Source organism: Crocodylus siamensis, chromosome 4 (assembly GCF_052110815.1).
Source record: "Crocodylus siamensis isolate JL-2025a chromosome 4, ASM5211081v1, whole genome shotgun sequence".
NCBI classification, from domain to species: domain Eukaryota; kingdom Metazoa; phylum Chordata; order Crocodylia; family Crocodylidae; genus Crocodylus; species Crocodylus siamensis.
Genome location: NC_143398.1, coordinates 138,944,852 through 138,965,159, shown reverse-complemented (window position 1 = coordinate 138,965,159; position 20,308 = coordinate 138,944,852). Strand labels below are relative to the sequence as shown.

Here is a 20,308-nt window from a genome sequence, read left to right as displayed (position 1 = left end):
TCAATCTTCTCACTTGGTTATCTTGCAGTCCTCCTCAACTCAAAAAGTAATAAAGTAGTCTATACAGCAAGGGTGAGAGAATACATGAAACAGAATGAAGTATACTGCAGAAAAGAAGCTACAAAACATACCTATGCCAGGGCTGCCTGTGCAGACTCAAGTCTTAATTACCATTTTAAAAAAAGTGAGCTGTATGGGGGGGGGGGGGGGGGGGGGGAGAAAAAGAGAAAATGTGTTGCCTCAGTAGGTGGAGAATTAAGCCTGATAACCTTGATTCATATTGCTTTTGTAGATCCTTAATTTTTTTTTTTTGCTGCAAGTAATTCAGCCTAAAATTCTGCACACCCTGAAGTTGTCCACCAGTGTTGTCAAAAGAGGTTTTCATACTGTTTATTTAAAAATATATACATATACCTTGGAAGCTGAAATCAACACGGAATTAAAACATGTCTTTTGTAGGGATTAGAAAGCATGAATAGGTTCTCCTGAAAGGAACTAGGGAGTTTGTCAACAAAAGACAGATGAACTTTATCTTCCCTGACCAATTTTCTGTAGGTCAGGCCTACAAATCAGAAAGAAGAGATATGATCTAGAGCAGCGATGCTCAACTTTTCTTTAAAAACAAAAAACAGCAGGCCAGATGGGCAGTGCCTGGTCCCTTTGCAGGTTAGATGCAGTCTGTGGCCTCAATCCAATGTCTGCAGCAGGTGCAGCGAGGCCCCATCTAACTGTGCAGAGGGGGCCTCCTGGCCCTGATTCAGCCGTGCATGGGAGAAGGTGGCTTGGTTCAGCCCCAACTAAGCCACATGGGGTTGAGGAGGCATGGCCTGGCCCCAATTCAACCATGTGAGGAGAAAGGGACCTGGCCCCACCTCAACTGGCTGTGCAGGGAGAGGAGATGTAGAAATTTGGCAGCCAGGGAAGATGGTGGTATTAATGACCACTGCTCCCCTGCCACCAAGTCTTCTGACCTCTGGGGAGTCCTGCAGGCCAGATGCCATACCTCCACACCCACATTTGGCCTGTGGGCCAGAGATTGAGCACTCTTGATATAGAAGATAGCATTATGGTAGGTCTACCTGGCACTATGCTATGCTATGTAAAATATACAAGCTAGTTCTGTGCGCACTGGAAGTCCATTCGAAGTAATCTAACCACGTTTCCCTAGGCTAGTTGGCCTGTTTGATGAACAGGGCTTTGAGCCAGTTCAGGTATCTCTTCATGCCACTGCATTTTGTCACGTAGACATACTTTAAGAGGGAAGTGGCTGTATGCACTCCAAGTACATCTCTAGTAATTTTCAAGTTTTATTTCTTGCATTTCCTAGAAGCTAAAACGCAGAAAACATTATGTTAGATACAATAAATGCAAAGAAACTGAGTTCAGAGTGAAAGAACCTGGCTAAAGGAGAAGGATAAACAACCCACTCTAGGAAAGTGCATACTGCTCAGAAAGAAATCAGATTCACTGTTATCTGAAGAACTTCCTTAAAAAGTTGTTACACTTGTACTCCATTTTCAGTCGCTGTCTTGTCCCTAAGGGTGAACTCTATATTACTTCTCCCTCTGTCCACTTTGATCTATGAACAGGAAGGTTCATCTAGCCCCTGAGGGAAGCACTGCTTGGGGTCCTCCAAGAGCTCTGCCACCCTTCCCAGCTGAAGAGACAGCCACTGTTAGATCCCCTCTGCTAGGCTGTTCTTCTTGGCAGCTTCAGCCCAAGCCATTCCAGCTCCACCTTATATTGTAAGAGAAGAATGAAAAGCTTGCAGGACTTTGACAAGAATTCTTACCATCAGACAGGCACACTTAATGGAAACTCTCTTTCTTTTGTCCAGTCTCCCTTACCCAACCATGGTAGACAATGGTTCTTTTTAGGGTGAACCATTGCCCTGGGCACATTTTGTCTTGTTTGCTTTTCCTAAATGGGCCTACCACAGGTAATCGAGTTCCATTACATTTCAAGTCAAAGTGTGACAAAGTGGGTTTTCCTCAGGCCAGCCGATGCCAGCCTCCCACCTGCCTCCGGGCATGCTGCTCGCCTGTTTTGCCCACAATGACTTGGTGGGGGGGGAGTCAATAACTTGTTAAATAAAGGTGGGAGGGCTGCCCATTTCTTGCCCCAATGCCTGGGGGCACTATCTGTGGCTCTGTTGCCCCCTACACTGCAGCCCAAGCCTCACAGATGGCATCCAGATATTAACTGTCACACCAGCCCCACACTAGGGTCCAGAATCTTTCTGGTAGGACCCTCCTTTAATCCCTCTGCTCAGCCTACGCTGCCTTCATCTGGGCTGCTGAGCTCCTTGCAGCTGGCTCCCCTCTCAGGCATGGTCCCCACTCAGGCCCTTTGGCCATATACAGGCCCTGGCCTTGCCTCCAAGGCCAGGTGGGGTTCCAGGCCTGTGACTCCAGGTGCCCACTTGGTCCTAGCCCGAGGGGGGCAGTCTGGAGAGAGAGGGAGAGGGAGAGATTGTGGGGGGGCTAGTGAGGCTGGGAGTACTTTCCTGGATATAGGGAGCTGGGGTACCTCACACCGCAAATAGTGCCCCAAGGGTCTCACAGGGGACTCTCACTCCCCCACTCTGGGGCAGCAGGTCATGGCATTACTTCAAATCTTACATTCAACCCACACCCGGCCTCCCAGCAGTGGAGGACTTACCAAGGTCAGGATTCACTTCTCTCACTCTAGGGCTAAGCCCCTTTGACTCAACCCCTGGCAAAAACCTTGGCCTCAGGCATCCAAAGACTTACCTGGACCTACTTCCCTTGCTTGGGGCTCCACATTTCCCCCCTCATTTGTGGAGCCCCAGTGAGGGGGGGTAGCCCCAAGTAAGGGGCAGAGATCTGGAGCCCCAACTCTGCCCTCTCACTTGTAGCCCCAAGTGAGGTGTGGTATGGTGGCCCCATATCTTGGCCTCCTTCACTGAGGTCCTAATTTCTGGCCCCTCATTTGGGGCTCTAGACCACCTCCTCCCTCAGGGCCACAGGGGTTTGCTCTCCAGTGGGCTCAGGTGGCTATAGCTGTGCCTGTCCCCAGATTTCTCAGGTCTTAAACCCCTTCAGGGCTCAGCTGGCCTCAGCCATGCCTGGCCCCAAGTAGCTCTGATGGTACATAAACCCACCCGAAGGTGAGGGTTAGGGTTAAGACACCCCTACCTGCCTTTCACTGGGGTGGTAACTGGCCTTGCATTTCCTAGGGGGCTCCTGCACCACTGAGAGCCCCACCAGGCCACCCACTCCCAGCAGGGTGCAGTTTTAGGTCATGCCAAGGACCAGGAACCTCCAGACCATCCCCTAAAGCTCCTCTCTTACCTCCAGATGATACCTGCAGCCAGACAGTATTATTACCTACCCCTTCAGCAGCAAAAATGCCCTGTTTATATGGGCAGCCCTGGATCCAAAATGGCTGCCCTCATCAGACACCTGCCGGCTCCTAGCTTCAGGCCCTTAAAGTGGCAGGCACACAGTGCCCTGCCACACAAAGCTTAACCACATTTTAACAAAAATCCCCCCCACATCCTGCTTCATACAAATGAAATGGAAATAAGGTCTGGCCCATTCATGTATTTCTCCTTGCCCACTAGCAGATGCCAGCACAGTTTCCTACTTCTGGGGCCTCTGTTTTTCTGGCACTCTGAAACAGCGGCACTGGTCTGCTTTTCCCCTGTTCTACAGTAAGTGTCAATAGTGAACTGGATACTTTCTAGAGAAGCAGCTCACTATCATTTTTTGTTGCAACTCCCATTTATGGTGGCTTGGAATTTACCAATAGTTTGTGACCCCTAGTTTGAAAGCTGTTCCTCTAGAGCCTCAGGCCTTCAGGCCAAAGGGCTTCCATTAAAAAGAGAAACTGACATCCTAACATGTCTTTTCCTGTGCCACATCCATCAGATTAATGTAAGCAGTCAGTGTGGTACAGGCAATATCTTTTATTAGACCAAGTAATAGTTGTAAAAAAAAAATGTCTTTATTTGCAAGCTTTAAGGCTCACACACCCTTCCTCAAGCAAAGGAGAATGCAAAGATTCTAACATTTTTTCCCAGGTAGAAATGAAACTTCATATTGCACAGGAGAGATGGAGGGTGGTATAAGTTCTCCTGGCTGGAAACGTTCATTTTATGCAAATTAGGTTCAGATAAAAGTTGGAGCAGTCTGTTTACCTCAAAGGTGTCTGATGGCAAGCAGGATGTTGAATTATGCTTCTTTTGCAACTATCTAGTTGGTCTAATAAAAGATACCACCTCTACCACTGCCTGCTTTTGCTTTTTAGACCAACACGACCACAACCTTTATCCCTGAAACATGGAAGGTATTGTAATTAGCCATTTTGAAATGAAAACTTCATAATTTTACAAGAAGAAAGCAAAATTCAACACCCTGAGACATGGAAGCTAACACTCCTCCTCCAGCCTTTTGTTTCAAGCTAAATTTGCATGCTTGTAGCCTGAACACAAGAGCCTTGCTCAGGAGAACTTTTCCACTACCAGTACTCCTGTGAAATATGAACCATCTTAACAAGAAAGAAGCATAATTCAACACTATGCTCACTATCAGACACCTTTGAGGTAAATAGACTGCTCCAACTTTTATCTGAGCCTAATTTCCATAAAATGAACTTTTCCAGCCAAGAGAAATTACACAATGCTCCAGCTCTCCTGTGCAATATTCATCTTCATTTCTACATGGGAAAATTTTTACAATCTTTGTAGTCCCCTTTGCCTGAAGAAGGACACGTGAGTAGGGCTGTGCGAAGCTTTGGTCTCTGATTCAATTCAGTGGAGATTCAGCCCGATTTGGTGGCCGAATCTCTGAATCCAAACTGAATCAGAGGACTCTTTATTTTCTCTGAATTGATTTGGAACCCTCCAAATCGATTCAGAGAGGTTTGGACAGATTTGGCAATTTGGACATAGACACAGCTTTAAAAGTTTTTTCTACATAACCCTAGGTAGCAGAGGCTCTGAATACTGCAGTGCTGGGGCAGATGCAGCATCCTACAGGAGCATGGGGGGCTCCCCAGCGTGCTCAGCAGCAGACTCGGAAGTGGACCAGAAGCACTTACAGTCCACTTCCTGGTCCACCAGGGAGCACACAGGCGGGGGCCTCCCCACATCCCCTGGCTTGGCAACTGGTGCCTCCTGGGTCTGGGGATGTACCCAGGGTCCCCCTGTGGCCAATCACTGAGCCGGGGGGCATGATGGGGAGGCCTATGCGGTCCCTGGCAGAACCAACTGTTAGTGGACCAGAAGTACTTCCGGTCTACTTCTGGGTTCACTGCTGAGCATGCTGGAGAGCCTCCCGTGCTCCTGTGGGATGCTCCATCCACCCCAGCACCAGAGTGATCATGAGCTGTGCCTGCTACCTCAAGGCATGTAGAAAAAGACTTTTAAAGCTGTGCCTGTGTCCGAATTGCCGATTCACCAAATCAGCATCAAAGCTTCAGATCTGGATTCAGTCAAATCAAATCAGGGGAAGTGATCCAAAGCAATGGATCGAATCACTGTCCCCAATTCAGACCAAATCTGAATTGAATAGGGCCTGTTTTGCACAGCCCTACATCTGAGCCCAAAACCTTGCAAATAAAGAATTTTCTTTTGCAACTATCTAGTTGGTCTAATAAAAGATATTGCCTCTACCACACTTACTATTTTTGCTTTTTAGACCAACACAGCTACAACATTTACCCCTCAGATTAACCTACACACTTTCCACATTTTGATCTCCTGCATCATTTTCCAGCCCCTGCATGACCTGCTATATCTTGTTGGTTAGTTGCTCGAGGACAGGCAAGCTGAGAATAAATTGAATAAACTAATAGGAAACCAAGAGAACAAACTGGTGTGGAGGTAGGGGCAAAACTAGTGAGAACACAATGGCATAGGTCAACAAGCAGATCTCAGCAACAACAACGTTGGTGCCATGTTGTCAGATGGAGATGGCTATGCTGAGTTAGACTCCTCAGCACCTATAAGCAATGCCTAGGGACAGTCAGATCCTTAAGAATGGGATTTACAAAATCTAGTGAGGAATTGCCTGAATAAACCAGTAGGATGCACCAGGATACATGGGACCTACTTGTCTTGGGGACTTTACCAGCAAAAAATGTAGGTATTGAGACAGGGGTGATGTGTAGGGGCTACACGTGGGTGCAAGCGCACCTCCTGCGCGTGGCGGTACACACCCTGCAAAAAGGCACTGCCGACACTTCACAGCACCCATGGGTGGTTGCTGCTCACCACTCCACTGCTGGCACCACTGGCAGTGTTGGCAGGCAGTCCATGATTGCTCCTATCTGCTGCCGGCAGTGCCTGCAGGTGGTTGTTAACCCGTGGTTGGTGCTCCCCACCCCACCCCCCACTGCCAACAGTGCTGGCAGCATCTGTGGGAACTCCCTGCTTACTGCCGCCGGGCTCCTGCCACCGGCAGCACAGCCATACCCCTCCAGCTGGCAGGAGCATGCACTGTTCATGCATCGAGAGATATTAGGTGCATACATGGTTAAGTGGAGAAAGTCATTGATATGACTTCAAAATTATACTCATCTAAATGACATCAGAATTTGGCCTGATGCCATGAAAATATGATGCAGACAGCTCAGCCTAGAAGCTCTAGGCTACAGGCTGAATGATTTAAGTTATTAATAAAAATTAAAAGTTTTTTTTCCAGAAAAAAGACTAGTATTTCAGACCTTTAAACTGTTGTATGTGGGGACAAAAAATCCTCAAAGAATTTGTTCTGCAGCAAATTTGTTTCATTGCAATGAGGCACTGTAGTGCCCAGAATGCATTTTTCATATTTCTTCATCAGAAAAAAGTGCTAATTTGTTCAATTCTCATTGGCACTGGGAAAAATTTCACATCAGTTAAGCCTACTGAATTCAATGAAATTACAAAAATGCAAAATGGGTCAAGGGAAATCAGGAGGGGATCTATCCATCAAAAAGGGAAATTTGGAGGGGAAAGAAGAAGTGACCTACTAGTCTACCTAAAGATACAAGTGTAAGTGTACAAGTGTAGAAGGCTTCTTGTGTATCTCTAAACCAGTCATGAAAAACCTGGGAAGGTTTTGGGAGGAGGCAGCTAGGGAAAGACTGGCATTGGAATAAGCAATGAATTCAGAGAAGGCACAGAGTATGGTCTTAGGTGGTGCAACCTGTGTTTTGCACAACTGAGCTTTCACACACACACCAAATACATTAGGAGATGTTCCTGTTAAGTTCTTGAATAGTTCTGGAATCTGAACAAAGTACCAAGTTAGGTGGGCTCAGGGTATTATCTAAATACTTTGCATCCCTCTATTGAATATCTAGAGAGATGCCAGGTCCCAAAGAGTTCATAATCTAAGATGCTGCAAGCGATCAGGTAAGGAATGGTTTTTAAACATGGTTTTTCTTTTTTTTTTTTATCTTGATAGTATCGCTATCACTTTAAACAGCTGATAAGGCTTTTTCACTGCTATATGCAGTATAGACAGAATCTTCTTCTGACTGATCCTGGTTTTATACTTGTTTAACTCCACTGGCTTGTGTGGAGTCACTTGAGAGCTACAGGAGAACGACAATTGAATTATACTAATATTCATCAGTGAGGTGCATCCAGTCGGGCATTTTATTATGTGAAATGTGTATCTTTTGGGTTCTTTTTTCAGTAATCACAATATTTAAGGGTAAAGTGGAAGAAGTTGAATTGCCTGTGGATAAAGTAGACATCATCATCAGCGAATGGATGGGTTACTGTCTTTTCTATGAATCAATGTTAAACACGGTCATCTTTGCCCGGGACAAGTGGCTGGTAGGTGCTCTGCATGTCACACTCCTCACTGGAGGAATGGTTGTTTATTTCCTGACTGCAAGCTTTCCCTTCCCCCCGCATCATCACCACTACTGCCCAACACAGTGACACCTCCAAGTGCTGTGTTGTAGGCTTTAAATGGAAAGATTAGCATGGGCATTTCAGTAATCTGAGAGGCCTCGCATTTTAAAAAGCTTTGCCTTTGAGTGACAGCTGGTGCAATTCAGATAGACACCATTTATCTAATGACATTGCCACAGGATGCCAAAATTTCTGAGATATTAAAGCTGATGTGACACTCTGAAGGAAAACAATAAAGGCATGCAAGGGGGTGCTTGTCTGGTTTTTGTATGTGCAGTTCAAAATGTGATGTCTTTGTCAGGTGAATAGATTACGAGATCCATTTCCCCACAATTCATCAACAGAAACCTGGAGGGCTTATGTTTCCAGACCGGGCTGCTTTGTACGTGATAGCAATTGAAGACAGACAGTATAAGGACTTCAAAATTCACTGTAAGTATGTGTTTAATAGCATTCCTCCTATGTAATCATCTCCATGAAGATATTTGATTTGTTGCAAGAGAGTGGTCTCCCAGGTTATTCCTACTGGATGCTTTGGGTTTGAGTCATAAAGCCTGGTTTTATACCAGAGCAACTTTTATGCCCTTAGTTCTGATTTACAATGGTATAGCTGAGGAGAGAATCAGTCTTGTTCATTATGAAATCAAATAGTTGGACAAGACAACTGTTCCGGGAATATTCATGAATGTGTGGTAGATTTTTTTTTTTTTTAAACAAACTGTTGCACCCTAAATAATTTTTTAATGCTAACCTAAACGTGGAATTCCATGCATGTTAGAGAGAGTTTTCATTTACTGCATCATTCCTTAGTGCTATTTGGAATGGATAGCATAAAAGTCTATACTTTTTACTTTGCATAGAGAAAGCATTCAGATGGCATTTGTACTATTTTCTGTTTTTAAACCAGCAAGTATAGCAGTAATTTGAGTAGAGGCATAACTGGCAGTTTTGTGCCCTGTGCACTGGCTGAGAGGGCAATGGTAGCAGCTGCTGTTTTTGCAGCCTCCTTATGTTGTTGCCCAGTAGGGCTATGCAAAGCTTCGGGTGCTGATTTGATTCGGAGGAGATTCAGCCTGATTTGGTGGCCGAATCTCTGAATCTGAATTGAATCGGGACCAATAAAAAAGGTCCAAATTGATTTGAAGCTCTCCGAATCAATTGGGAAAAGATTTGGAAAGCTTCAACGATTCAGGCAGTCCCTGCCCACTGCAGCAGGGAGCTGGAGCCAGATGTGGAGCTGGTAAGTAGGGGGAGGGGAGGGACTGGAGGATGGGGGAGGGGACCATGGAGGGGACCGTTGCAGGCCCCATCCCCCACTTGCTCCCCCAGGCCCCCTGAGCACCTTCCAACCCCCACCTGCTCCCCCAAAACCAAAAAAACTCTTGGATTCACCAACTCTTGCAGCAGCCTTTGGGCTCTGGAGGGCTTGTAGAGAGCTCCCCATGTGGCACGGGGATCGTCCACTCTTTTTTTCTTAAAGGACCAGAGCTGGGAAGGGTGGAAAGCCATGGGGGGGGTTGGGGCAGCGGGGGGGGGCCTCATGCAGAGCCCCCCCATGCAGTCTGGGGCTGTGGGGATTGCTCCCCCCACCGCCCAGCAGCACCCGGTGAGTCGAGGCTTTTTTTTTTTTTCAAAGTGCCAGGAGCTGGGGCAGGCAGGGCAGCCATTACCAGGGCTGGGAGAGCAGGTGGGGGATGGGCCTGGCTAATTTGGAGATTTGGCCGAATCAATTTGGGACAGTGATTCAAATCCAAATCCAAAGCGAATACTAGCCACTTCAACACAGGCCCAGGACTGATACTCTTGTCACCCCACCTTAGCTGTACTACTGAATTTACGCAGGTTACAAAAGATACTGTCAAGAGGTTAAGCAGTGAAGTGCAATAGTTTATTATTAGATGCAATGATTTCTTTGCATGATACCTTTTATTGCACCAACTGTACCCAAAGATAATCACCTAAAGTAATCCTTGCCTTTTGTGTAATTCCCAGACGTGTGGCTCTCAACCTCTTTAGATTCAAGGTACCCCTCGGAAAGCATCAGCTGTTAGTTTTTACTTGTTTTTTGGCTACATAAAAATAAGGGAACAATTCTTCTGTTGCAAAGAACTCAGAAAAACCATATGAATGTCAAACTGGTTTTGACACTATGGACTCCTATTTAAAATTTCTAGGTTTGTGCTGTGAATCATGTTTGCAGACCTAACAGTGCTAACATTGTGTGGCACCCTACACAACACCCTTCAAAGGATCTGAAGACACCCCAGGGGGTTGTTGGCAGCCTCTTTGAGAATCACTGTCCTAGATCACCATGACTCCAACATCACTTTAACCGTACCATAGTTTATTAATAGAACTTGTCAAAATGGCAACTCCTTAAAATTTGACATCATTAACCTTTATTAGTTTTCTTCAACATTTTCTCTGAATTTTTTTTTTTTTTTCAGTAAAAATTTTATATGTTTTTTCTTAATTCCCTTTGGTGGGAAAAGAACTACTGTCTCTTTTCTTTTTTTAAATGCCCCTCTCCCCTCACTCGATAGAATGTTTACTTGATCAAAACAATGCTTTTCCAGGAGTTACACAAAAATGTTTTGACTCAAAAAGGTATAGAAAAGACAAGGCATTTTCTGTGTAAATAAAAGCTTCATTAAAAAAAAATTCAAGCAACTCTTCTTATTACGAACATATGCTATGATGGTCGGCATGGGCTTGGAACACAAATCCTGGGGTCAGTCTCTCTTCAGGCACAAGCTCAGTTTCCCTTTTCTCAAGCAGCTAGTTTCAGCCTAAGGACTTGACAATTTCACAATAAGAAAAGGCTTGATCCTACTCCAATTGGAGTCAATATTAGCTTTGCTATTCCATTAGAAGATAAAAGCACCCCCCTCCCCCGCAACATTCAAGGGAATACTTTGGCCCCAGTTTAGGATAATTATAAAGGTCGTCTATAATATCTACAGGAAATTGTGTCTTCCTCTTGTCCATAATCAGGAATATGTCCACCTATTTCCTGTGTGTCAGAAACAGCCGGTCTCTTACAAAGAAATCATCAGAGAGCCGTAATGTTTTATGAAGCACGTTTCTCAGAGTAACACATCCCACTTCCTGCACTGAAGAAGCGCACACTTGTATCTTTTCACTCTCTTTCCCTGGCTGTTTTCTACTTACCCTCCTATATCTTGATTACTTTCCTTCCATTATATTCCATGCATGTATTTTCCCCAATTACCATCTTTATTCAAATAGAAGACAACCCTGATTATAAGACAACCTCCCCCCCCCCAACAATAATTAGATTCTATATATGGAAAACTGATAAATTTGTTGTAATTTCCTAGGTATAGAATCTAATTATTGGAGGTTTGCCTTGAATTTCCCCCCCTCCTACTGCTACAGCAGGGAAAATAAATGTGTGTGTGGGGGTCAGATAGCCCCTTTGCTCTTAGCTTCTCCCCACATTAATCCTCTGGCAACAACCCCTTTCCCTTCTTCCTACTGTTGGACCCTGCTCTTCCTGAGCCCATGAAAGTGAGGAGTAAATCTGCAAACAATAACCTTGAAGGGAACTAAGTGCATGGGTACAATATGCAAATTGATACACCTATATTTAATTTAAGAAGAAGCGAAGGGACTGCCAGGGGAACAACAACATTCCAACCTTACTGTTTTCTTGCAGGATGTTCTTTTTTTTTGTTAATTTCATATTTTCCCCAAACTATTTGCACCTTTGGCATTTGTCCTTCTTTGCCCTCTATTTCTTTCACTCCTATTCCATCCTGCTATTTCATTCTTCCTCTCTCATTCCTCTTGGGAGGGGGTACAAGAACGTTGTTCACATTCCAAATGCAAGGCTATTCTAGAGGATACTCAAAATGCATGAGACTGTTTCAAAGCATTATGAAATATACAGTGTTTTGAAATAAGTCTTAAGATTTTCAATAGATTCACATAGCTTTGCATCCAGAAAAGACCATTGTACTCATCTAGTGTGACCCCCTGCATAATACCGCCATAGAATTTCATCTAGTACTACTTGCGTTAAGCTCTTATCTTATGGCCGAGCTCCAGTATATTCTTTTAGAAAGGCATCCTATGTCAATTTAAATACTTCATATGATGGAGATCCCACTGCTCCCTGGGGTAAATATTCCCTTTTAGGTGCTTTTATTTTAGCTCTTTTCTTTTCTCTCTTTTCTCTCCATAAAGGATTGAGAACTTGGCTGTTTAAAAATGAAAGCTGAGATTCTCTTGCAAGTCACAGAACCCCAGGAATTGGGGCTTTCAGGGAAACAAAAAAACACCCCAAAGATTGGATAACCTGGGATAAAAACATTATGTTGAGAGTCACCTCCCTCCCATCAAATGTGTGTGAGCTGACAACCCAGGCAATGGATAATATTAGCAAAGAACAAATCTTTGCTGAATACATTCAGTTTAGAAACAGTGACCTTTTGTTACTGCCGGCAATTTTGACCCTGCTGGGGACGCCAAGAACTCAACCACTGTGTTCTGAGAAGAAAAAGCATTTGCAAATTTGCTCCCTACTGTATTTTGTCAATTTACCTTGTTTGTTCTCATGCATAATAAGATTTTTTAAATGCTCATAGTACTTTTCTAACCATTCTTCTCCTCAGCACATACTGTAGCCTACATAACTTCTAACTTTCAGATTAGATTTTTTTTTTTTTTTTTTTTAAAATAGGGCACTCAGGTTTAATGGGATTTGACTCATCCAGTTCAGGAGCATGTAAAAGATTTTACTTTTTTGGAGGGCTTTTTTCCCCCCTTTTTAAGCTAACAGTTCCTGGCGCTTTATCACAAAGAAATGTCAAGCACAAGAGCACAGCCAGTGTACTTTTCCCTAGGGGACTGCTTGTTCAAGAAAAGAAACTCAGCAAGACAAAAGGCACTTACTGGTACAATCATCAGAAGAGTTGTAATACCCAGGATGCTCAACTCAGTTTGCAAGCCTTTGAGAAGGAGAACATGTTGCCTGGAAGTGGAATCTAGAGGTCAGAGCAAGAAAAAAAAAAAAAAGAAAGATCGAGAACCTCTGTCTTATACAATCATTATACTACAGGGTTGGAAAGAACTTCAAGAGTTAGGCTGATTTGCCATCTGATTTTGAGCAGTTCACTTAAATACCTAAAAGGTGTGGACAAAACACATTTATACTGCCTTTACACAGGTGTAAAATGCAGAGTGGACACAGGATGCATCAGTGTCAATCACACCACTCTAGGATTAAGTCAGGAAGTCAGGAGTAACTATACTCCAGTGTAAGTTATGCAGGTGTGGGGGTCATGTATGCATAGTTCCAGTAAATGTCATCCTATGGTAGCCATTTTCTTAACACACAAAGGATATTACCAATCCTGTTCCACCCAGTGAGGAGGCACTATAAAACACCTACTAGGGACAGCTGAAGAGCTGGTTTTTGTCCTATCCAGACACCACTGTAATTTACAACGATCTGCAAATCAGTGTCAATTACCCCATGTATTTACTTCAGGTACCTTCAACCAAAGTCTTCAAAAGTGTCAACTTAAGTCAGGCATCCTAGTTTATGAATGAGGCAAAAAGTGAGATACTCAAACTTAGAACCTGCTTTTGAAACTGTGGGTCTTATTCCTAAGGTGCCCAGGTTATATCATCTTTAACATAGGGATGGACCACTTGCCTTTTTCACTGGGAATGAGGTCGGGGGGGGAGGTAAAAGTGAGTTGTTTAAGACCTGGAAAAAAATCTTGTGTGCATTTTTGTTACTACTACCCTTTGACATGTTTTTTTTGCATTGACAGGGTGGGAGAATGTGTACGGCTTTGACATGACCTGTATTAGAGACGTGGCCATGAAGGAGCCCTTGGTCGACATAGTAGATCCAAAGCAAGTGGTGACCAACTCCTGCTTGATTAAGGTTTGGCAATTCTTGATTAAGGTTTGGAATGTGCCTAAATAGGAATATTTACATTTACTGTGGCACTTTTTGAAGATGGGCTGGGGGTTTTTTTCTTTAGCACGGTCCTTCTGTGCCTTTCAATCTACAGACATCATTACAAACTGCTGTAAAATTAAGGAGGAAAATAATTTCTGTTTTCAAAACATCTAGTTCTAGCATGTTGCACATGTCAAATGTTATCCTCTCTGCTAAACATGAATACTAATACCTTGGTCACATATGGTGATACCCAAACTGCAAGATGGTACCCAAGAGTGGGAATTTGTGCTCATCTGGTTGCTGCTATAAGTGGATTTCTAAATGCAATTTCAGACACTCACAAACTAAAAATAAATCTTTTTTTTTTTTTTTTTTTTTGAGTAATCAGTTCAAATACTGGAAAATGAAGACTCAGTATATTTAGATATGTATTTTTATTGTTCTTCCTCCTTTCAAACAGACATTACAGATTTATAATGGGAAGTTACTGGGGAGAGTTGTTAAATGAATTCTGGTTACAGCAAAAGAGACTTACCCATAAGCTTCTGATTCTGATGGAATGCCTTCAGCTTCCTTCTCAAATATGAGATCGGAATTTGGCCCTAAATCCTCAACATGATTTTTGTAACCTATTCTTTTCCCTTTCTGGCATCCTTCAGTGCCCTTCTTCTGTCCAGCTAGGGTCAAGATATGACCTTGGTCCTATTTAGCAATATACAAAAAAAAAACAAAAAAAAAACAACCAACAACAGGGTGCTCACTGTGCCTTGACAACTCTTCTTACCACCAGGCTGAGAAGCCATGGCATAGAGAGCATGAGAGGCTTCACAGATTTCCCTTCTTTCATAGCTAAATTGTATAGCCATTAGTTACATGGATAATCCCACTGAAGTCAACAGAATTGCCATCATGAAAAAGCCTATTTGCATGTGTAATGGTTTGTAGGATCTTATTCATGAAGCTGAAATGTACCTTTCTTTTCAAATAAGCCTGTTCTACTCTTACTTGTGCCTGCCAGCCACAAATAAAAACATGTGTCTACATGAGTAACCAAAGAGCAAATAAATTCTTCCACGATGAGCGATTCTTATTTCAGGTTATAAAAGAAAAAACAACTGTAGACATTTTATGAGACACCACAAAGTATGTGCGCGCATAAGTTTTGTTCATATTCAGCTGAACACAAAATGACTGGCTGATTTTAGAGAGACCTCATACCTTTGTGATTAAAAGCTCACAGAGTCCATAGAAAGCAAGCAGTTCCAGAGTTAAATATGCCCTACACAAATAGGATAGCTGAACAGATCTATAACTCTAAATATACTTTAAAAATGGAGTAAGCAAGAGAGAGATGGATAATGGAAGAACAAATGGTAGAATAGTTTGATTTCCCTGGTCCCTTTAAAAATACATAGTCCACATCTAAAAATTAAATTAAAAAATACTCTCAGTCATATCCATGGACTGAATCTTTAGAAATGATTCTTACCATGCACTATGCAAGCTAGCATCAAAAAAATAGGCAATCCAAGTATTAGCATAAAGTCCACTACTTCAGGACTTGTCTTCAGAGCTGCTTCAGCTCAAGTTATCTACAGTCAACACCCCATGAGTTAAATGCCTGAAATATTTTTTCTCAATTAACCAAAAAAAAAAAAAATCTTTTTAAAATCCAGTATTGGGTCGATCCAAACCCATTTTTTAAAAAGCTGTGGCTCAACCAGTGGACCCCCAAATAATTTATTCACATTGCCCTAGACAAAATGTACAACAGAAAATTGTAGGAAAGCCCAGCTAAGCCAACACAAAGCCAATAGTCTAAAAACATCGTTCTCTACAATCCAGTTCCATGTTGCAATATAAAAAAGTTTGGGGCCACTCCTATAATTCTGAGACCACCAGCAGAGTAAGGGTGGTCAAAGACTAGAAACAAGGATTTAAGCCAGGTCCAAGTGCCAGGAACTAGATAGAAGAATATCCTGTTGAGTAACCTGCTGGACACTGAGAGGGCTGCTGGTTAAAAGCACAGCCACAACCCTGCAAGTAACTAGGGCCAACTGAAGTAGCTGGCTGCTGGCAGTTAGGTCCGCTTAGATAAATCAGGGACAACTAGGACTAGTCAAGGCCGACTCCTGACAACACCACCACCTATACCAGTTCTGACTGGCCCCTAGACTTGTCTTCCCAGTGTTCCCCAGCTGTGTTCCCCACCAGTTCTGCCTCCCCTCCACCATCTTGCTTGGGCTGCTCCTCGGGCTCTGTACCACCTCTCAAGGACCAGGAGCACAACTGCAGCAGGGTCATCTTATTCCCTTCCTGCTTCCTGTCTGCCATCCTCAGCCAGATGCTTCAGGGAGAATAGGTGGAAGGAGCAGAAGAACTTCCCTGGTTCTTCACAGGAATGGGCCAGAGGAGACAGAGCTGTTCCAAGTATTAAGTATCTTCCTACTCCCCTTCCCCAATTCCCTCTTGTCAGAGTTTTACAGTGGGTAGCAAGGAGAAGGAGGTGAGCTGTGAATGCTTCCTAAGTGGCCCTGATCACCTGCTTTAACCAAAGAGGCAGGAAATTGTGGCAGGCAGCCAACTGGAGAGCTTTGGGCAAGGCAGACTTTTGAGAGAGGACTAGGGATTGTCTTATCAAGACCAAGCTGGCCTGAGCCCTGGATGAAATCCCATCATTCAGGAAAGTCTTAAGCATAAGTAAGGCTGCTATCCCTTTGCTCTCACTGTTGAAATTTGAGAGGAAAAGTCCCATTCCCTTCCTTTAATCCCTCCTGTGACATTCATATACTCTTAAAATGACTAGTACCACTTGGAGCCCAGGACAGAGGCAGGCCCTCTACTCCCCCAACAACAAAAAGCATCATTGTCTCTGCCTCTGTACATGCGGGGGAGGCTCTCGACATGCATATCCCACTTTGTGCTTCTGCTCAGGCTCCATTTGCAATCTGGTCCTATGTATTTAGTTGCTATTTTTACGACTCTTATTGTTTCTCAGCTTAACACTTTCTTTTTCTCCTTCTTTTTAAATTAGGGACTCTATTTTGACCAGACTTATGCTCAATTATGCCCAATTTTTACATAATTTAGAAAAATGTGGTGGAGCATGGCTTTTCTGTCTAATTTTATGCAAAATTATCATTTAGCCACCTGGGATTTTGACTGAGTAGCAGAACACATATCTGGTATAGGAATGCCTAGCAGGCAAAATGGAATGGAGGAACATTAGGAACAAAGATTGAGTCAGTTCTGAAAATGTACTGTTTAATCAATAAAAAAAAATTAATCTCCTTCTTGGGAAGGAAAATTAGAGAGTGGTTCTGCTCTACAGAATGCTACTTTTGTGACCAACACTGCTGCTCCCTATACATTTCCTGAGACTATCCTGCTGACTTTGCTGGTGAAAGGAACTTTTTACTGCTTTTGATTTTGTATCACTGTGCAGAACCAACCCAAGGAAGTTGAATTATCTTCCCTACAGCAAGAGGGAGCTGGATTCTCTTCCCTACAGTGCCTCACCAACTGATTTTTTCTTTATATTTGATTCAATGACATCTGTGAAAATGCACTGAAGACAATGGCATTGTGCAGCTGTTACCAGAGATATGATTTGGCTTGCCAAATCTTGACTAAGTAACCGTTTTTGTTTTGTTTTGCTTTGGGTCCCCCTAACTAGAATCATCATAAAGCAATTTGATTTTTCACATGATCAGTGGAAATCAGACCCCTTCAAAATGTATCCACATTTGGAGCTCCCCAAATCGCTGCTTTTGCATGAAAGTCCTTCTTACTGTTTGGGGTAAAAAAGGAAATTTCAAGCTAATTTTGTACAATAGAGTTGAATAAATACAGTACTTTTTAAAAAAAAATCCAAGATGAGCCTCCAATATTACATTCCAGATGTGGACTATCAATTCTTTTTAATTGTTCATAGTTCTCCATGTCTAGAATCTAATTAAGGGAGGGTCATCTTAAATCTGCCCCCTCCCTGCCCCGCCCCCCCCCAAAAAAAAAAAACAAAAAAACCCAAAAACAACAAATTTCCTTCTTCTACCTTCAGGAGTACTGATAGAAGGGGGGCAAGTGGTGGGTCAGGGTCAAGCAGGAGATGCTGGCACCAGGGGAAGCAGGCAGGAGTTGTGCAAGTGGGGACGGCAGGCAGCAGGGTATTCAAGTGGCTGCCCCCCCCAGTTTACCTTCTCATTGAATCAAATATAAATATATTCTTTATATTTGATTCAATGACATCTGTGAAAATGCACTGAAGACAATGGCATTGTGCAGCTGTTACCACAGATATGATTTGGCTTGCCAAATCTTGGCTAAGTAACTATTTTTATTTTGTTTTGCATGTTCCCTGCCCCCAGCTGAAGTAGGCCCCAGTCAAAGCTGGAGCTGCAAGGAGAAGATAGGTTGAGGTTGCAGTGGGGAGCAAAGGCTCTGGGGGGTAGGTGGCAGGGGGGCAGCACTTGTAGCTGCAACTTTGACCTCAGGTTTGGGTTTGCTACTCCTCCCCTCCTGGCTTTTACTTGAATCTAACATGAGGGGTGCTTCCCCCATGTTGGATGGGGGGACGGCCTTGTCTTAGATTCAAGTAAATAAGGTAATCTTTTTCTGTTTTACTTGTAAAATGTGCATACTTTTTAGGATATCATTGTAAAATAATAAACAGAGCCCCTGCATCACTTTTTATTCAGAATCACTTTTTGCTAGTGAACAGCACTTTAAAGCAATCCAAGTGGTTTTAAGTTGGACCACTTATAAATGTATAACAGATAATTCAGTGACTCAGCATGACAGGTAAGGCACGGTGACTTTGGCAACAATAAAATCATTTTCATCATGGGAAACTGTTCTTGAACAATACATCTCCGATCTCATGCCAAAACAAGACTCTTGTTAAAAATAAGGCCATCTTGCCCGATATCTTTATCTTCTAAAAACAAAACAAAACACACATGAATTGTGTTATCTATGAAAGGAAATCAACTGCCAGATTATAGTTGCATGTCTATTTTTCTCTTTGTATGTCTTTTATTATTGCCTGCAGTTATCAACATCTAGAATTGTATTATATGTTTATGTATGTTTTAATCTCTGTTGCACTGGTATAGCTCTGGAGAGACTCCAATGAAGTCAGTAAAAGAGTGATTCTCAACCACACCCCCTGGGTGCTGTGAGATCTTTTTAAGGGTGCCATGTAATATTAGCATTACCTACATTCCTACACATGATGCACAAGATAAACCCAGAAATTTCAAATGGGATGCCATAGTGTCAAATAACATTCTGCCCTGTTGTGACCTTTCTGAGTTCTTTGCAACAGAAGAATTGCTCTATTTTTCTGTGGTCAATATGAGTGAAAGCTAAGAGCTGTTCTTTTCGGTGGGATGTCTTGAATCTAAAAAGATTGAGAACCACTGCAGTAGAATGACTCCAGATTTAAACCGGTTTAATGAAGAGGAGCATCTGGCCCATGTTTCATTTTTAGATTTCTGTACTATAGAATAAAACTTTTATGCCACACTAGGCAAGAACAGGGCTTTTTAAAAATTGGTGTTCCTGCTTTTGATAAAGAAAGAATAATACATGGTATATTCAGTTTGTTGCCCAGTGCTTACACCTAGCTATCAACATAAAAGGAAGTGAAAATGGGTTTATTTTAAACTGTACCGTGAAATGCACCATTAGGAATGTTAGAGTACCTATACCATCCAGATAAGAATGAGCTTGGTATCCCACCTCTTACAGTGTCCAGTATTCTGAGGCTAATAACATGTATATTACACCACCTTGTCGACTGTGCAATGCTGTACATAGATGGGGAGAGGTCTTCTAATTCTTAAGTCTATAAACTGATGCCCTGAAACATGAGAGCTGAGTATCAGCATAAGTAAATTGTCTTGGAGTCTGCATCTGTGGCTAAACACAATATTCAAGATTTATTGAAACTACATAATTTGCTTCTGTGGTCATAAAAAAAAAAATCCCTCTGCTTCATATTTGGAATCCATTATTTAATACAAGACCAGAAAGCAGGGCCAAGAGACGTGAGGTCATTTCATACTTTGAATGTTCTGTTTGTTTAGCCCAACACAGATATTACATTTTCTCTTCTGAGGGAAAAAAAGAAGTGCCCACATAAATCAAAGTGGACAGAAGTGGTCTTAGGTATTAACCAACTTGACAAATGTTCTTAACCAGAAATTAGACAAAGGTTTATGAACTCATCTTACCCTCATTGCTACTAAGGCTGGGTTATTCATTGCGATATTTCCAGACCTGGCCGAAGCAAGCTAATTTAAAAATCCAAATGAATATTCATGTCATATTTCTGCATTATTCATCCAGCTATATATCTGTGTGCAGTTCATACAAGTGATGAAAAATCCCTACATCTTCTATCAGGCCTGACACAGGTAAACAGATGTCTTACACCTTAATTTTCTCACTGTTGCTGCTGCCAGCTTTCATGGCCTGCTTCCTTTCAGTCC

At 42.9% G+C, this 20,308-nt stretch overlaps 1 protein-coding gene across 1 annotated transcript in view; it reads left to right on the top strand.

The window, feature by feature from the left end:
• PRMT8 (protein arginine methyltransferase 8) overlaps window positions 1–20,308 on the top strand; it is a 107,150-nt gene that overhangs the window by 72,255 nt on the left and 14,587 nt on the right. The window contains exons 5-7 of the mRNA XM_090041129.1: window positions 7,650–7,792; window positions 8,218–8,305; window positions 13,678–13,793. Of these exons, the coding sequence (XP_089897255.1) occupies window positions 7,650–7,792; window positions 8,218–8,305; window positions 13,678–13,793 (347 nt within the window). The remainder of the gene's footprint in view (window positions 1–7,649; window positions 7,793–8,217; window positions 8,306–13,677; window positions 13,794–20,308) is intronic.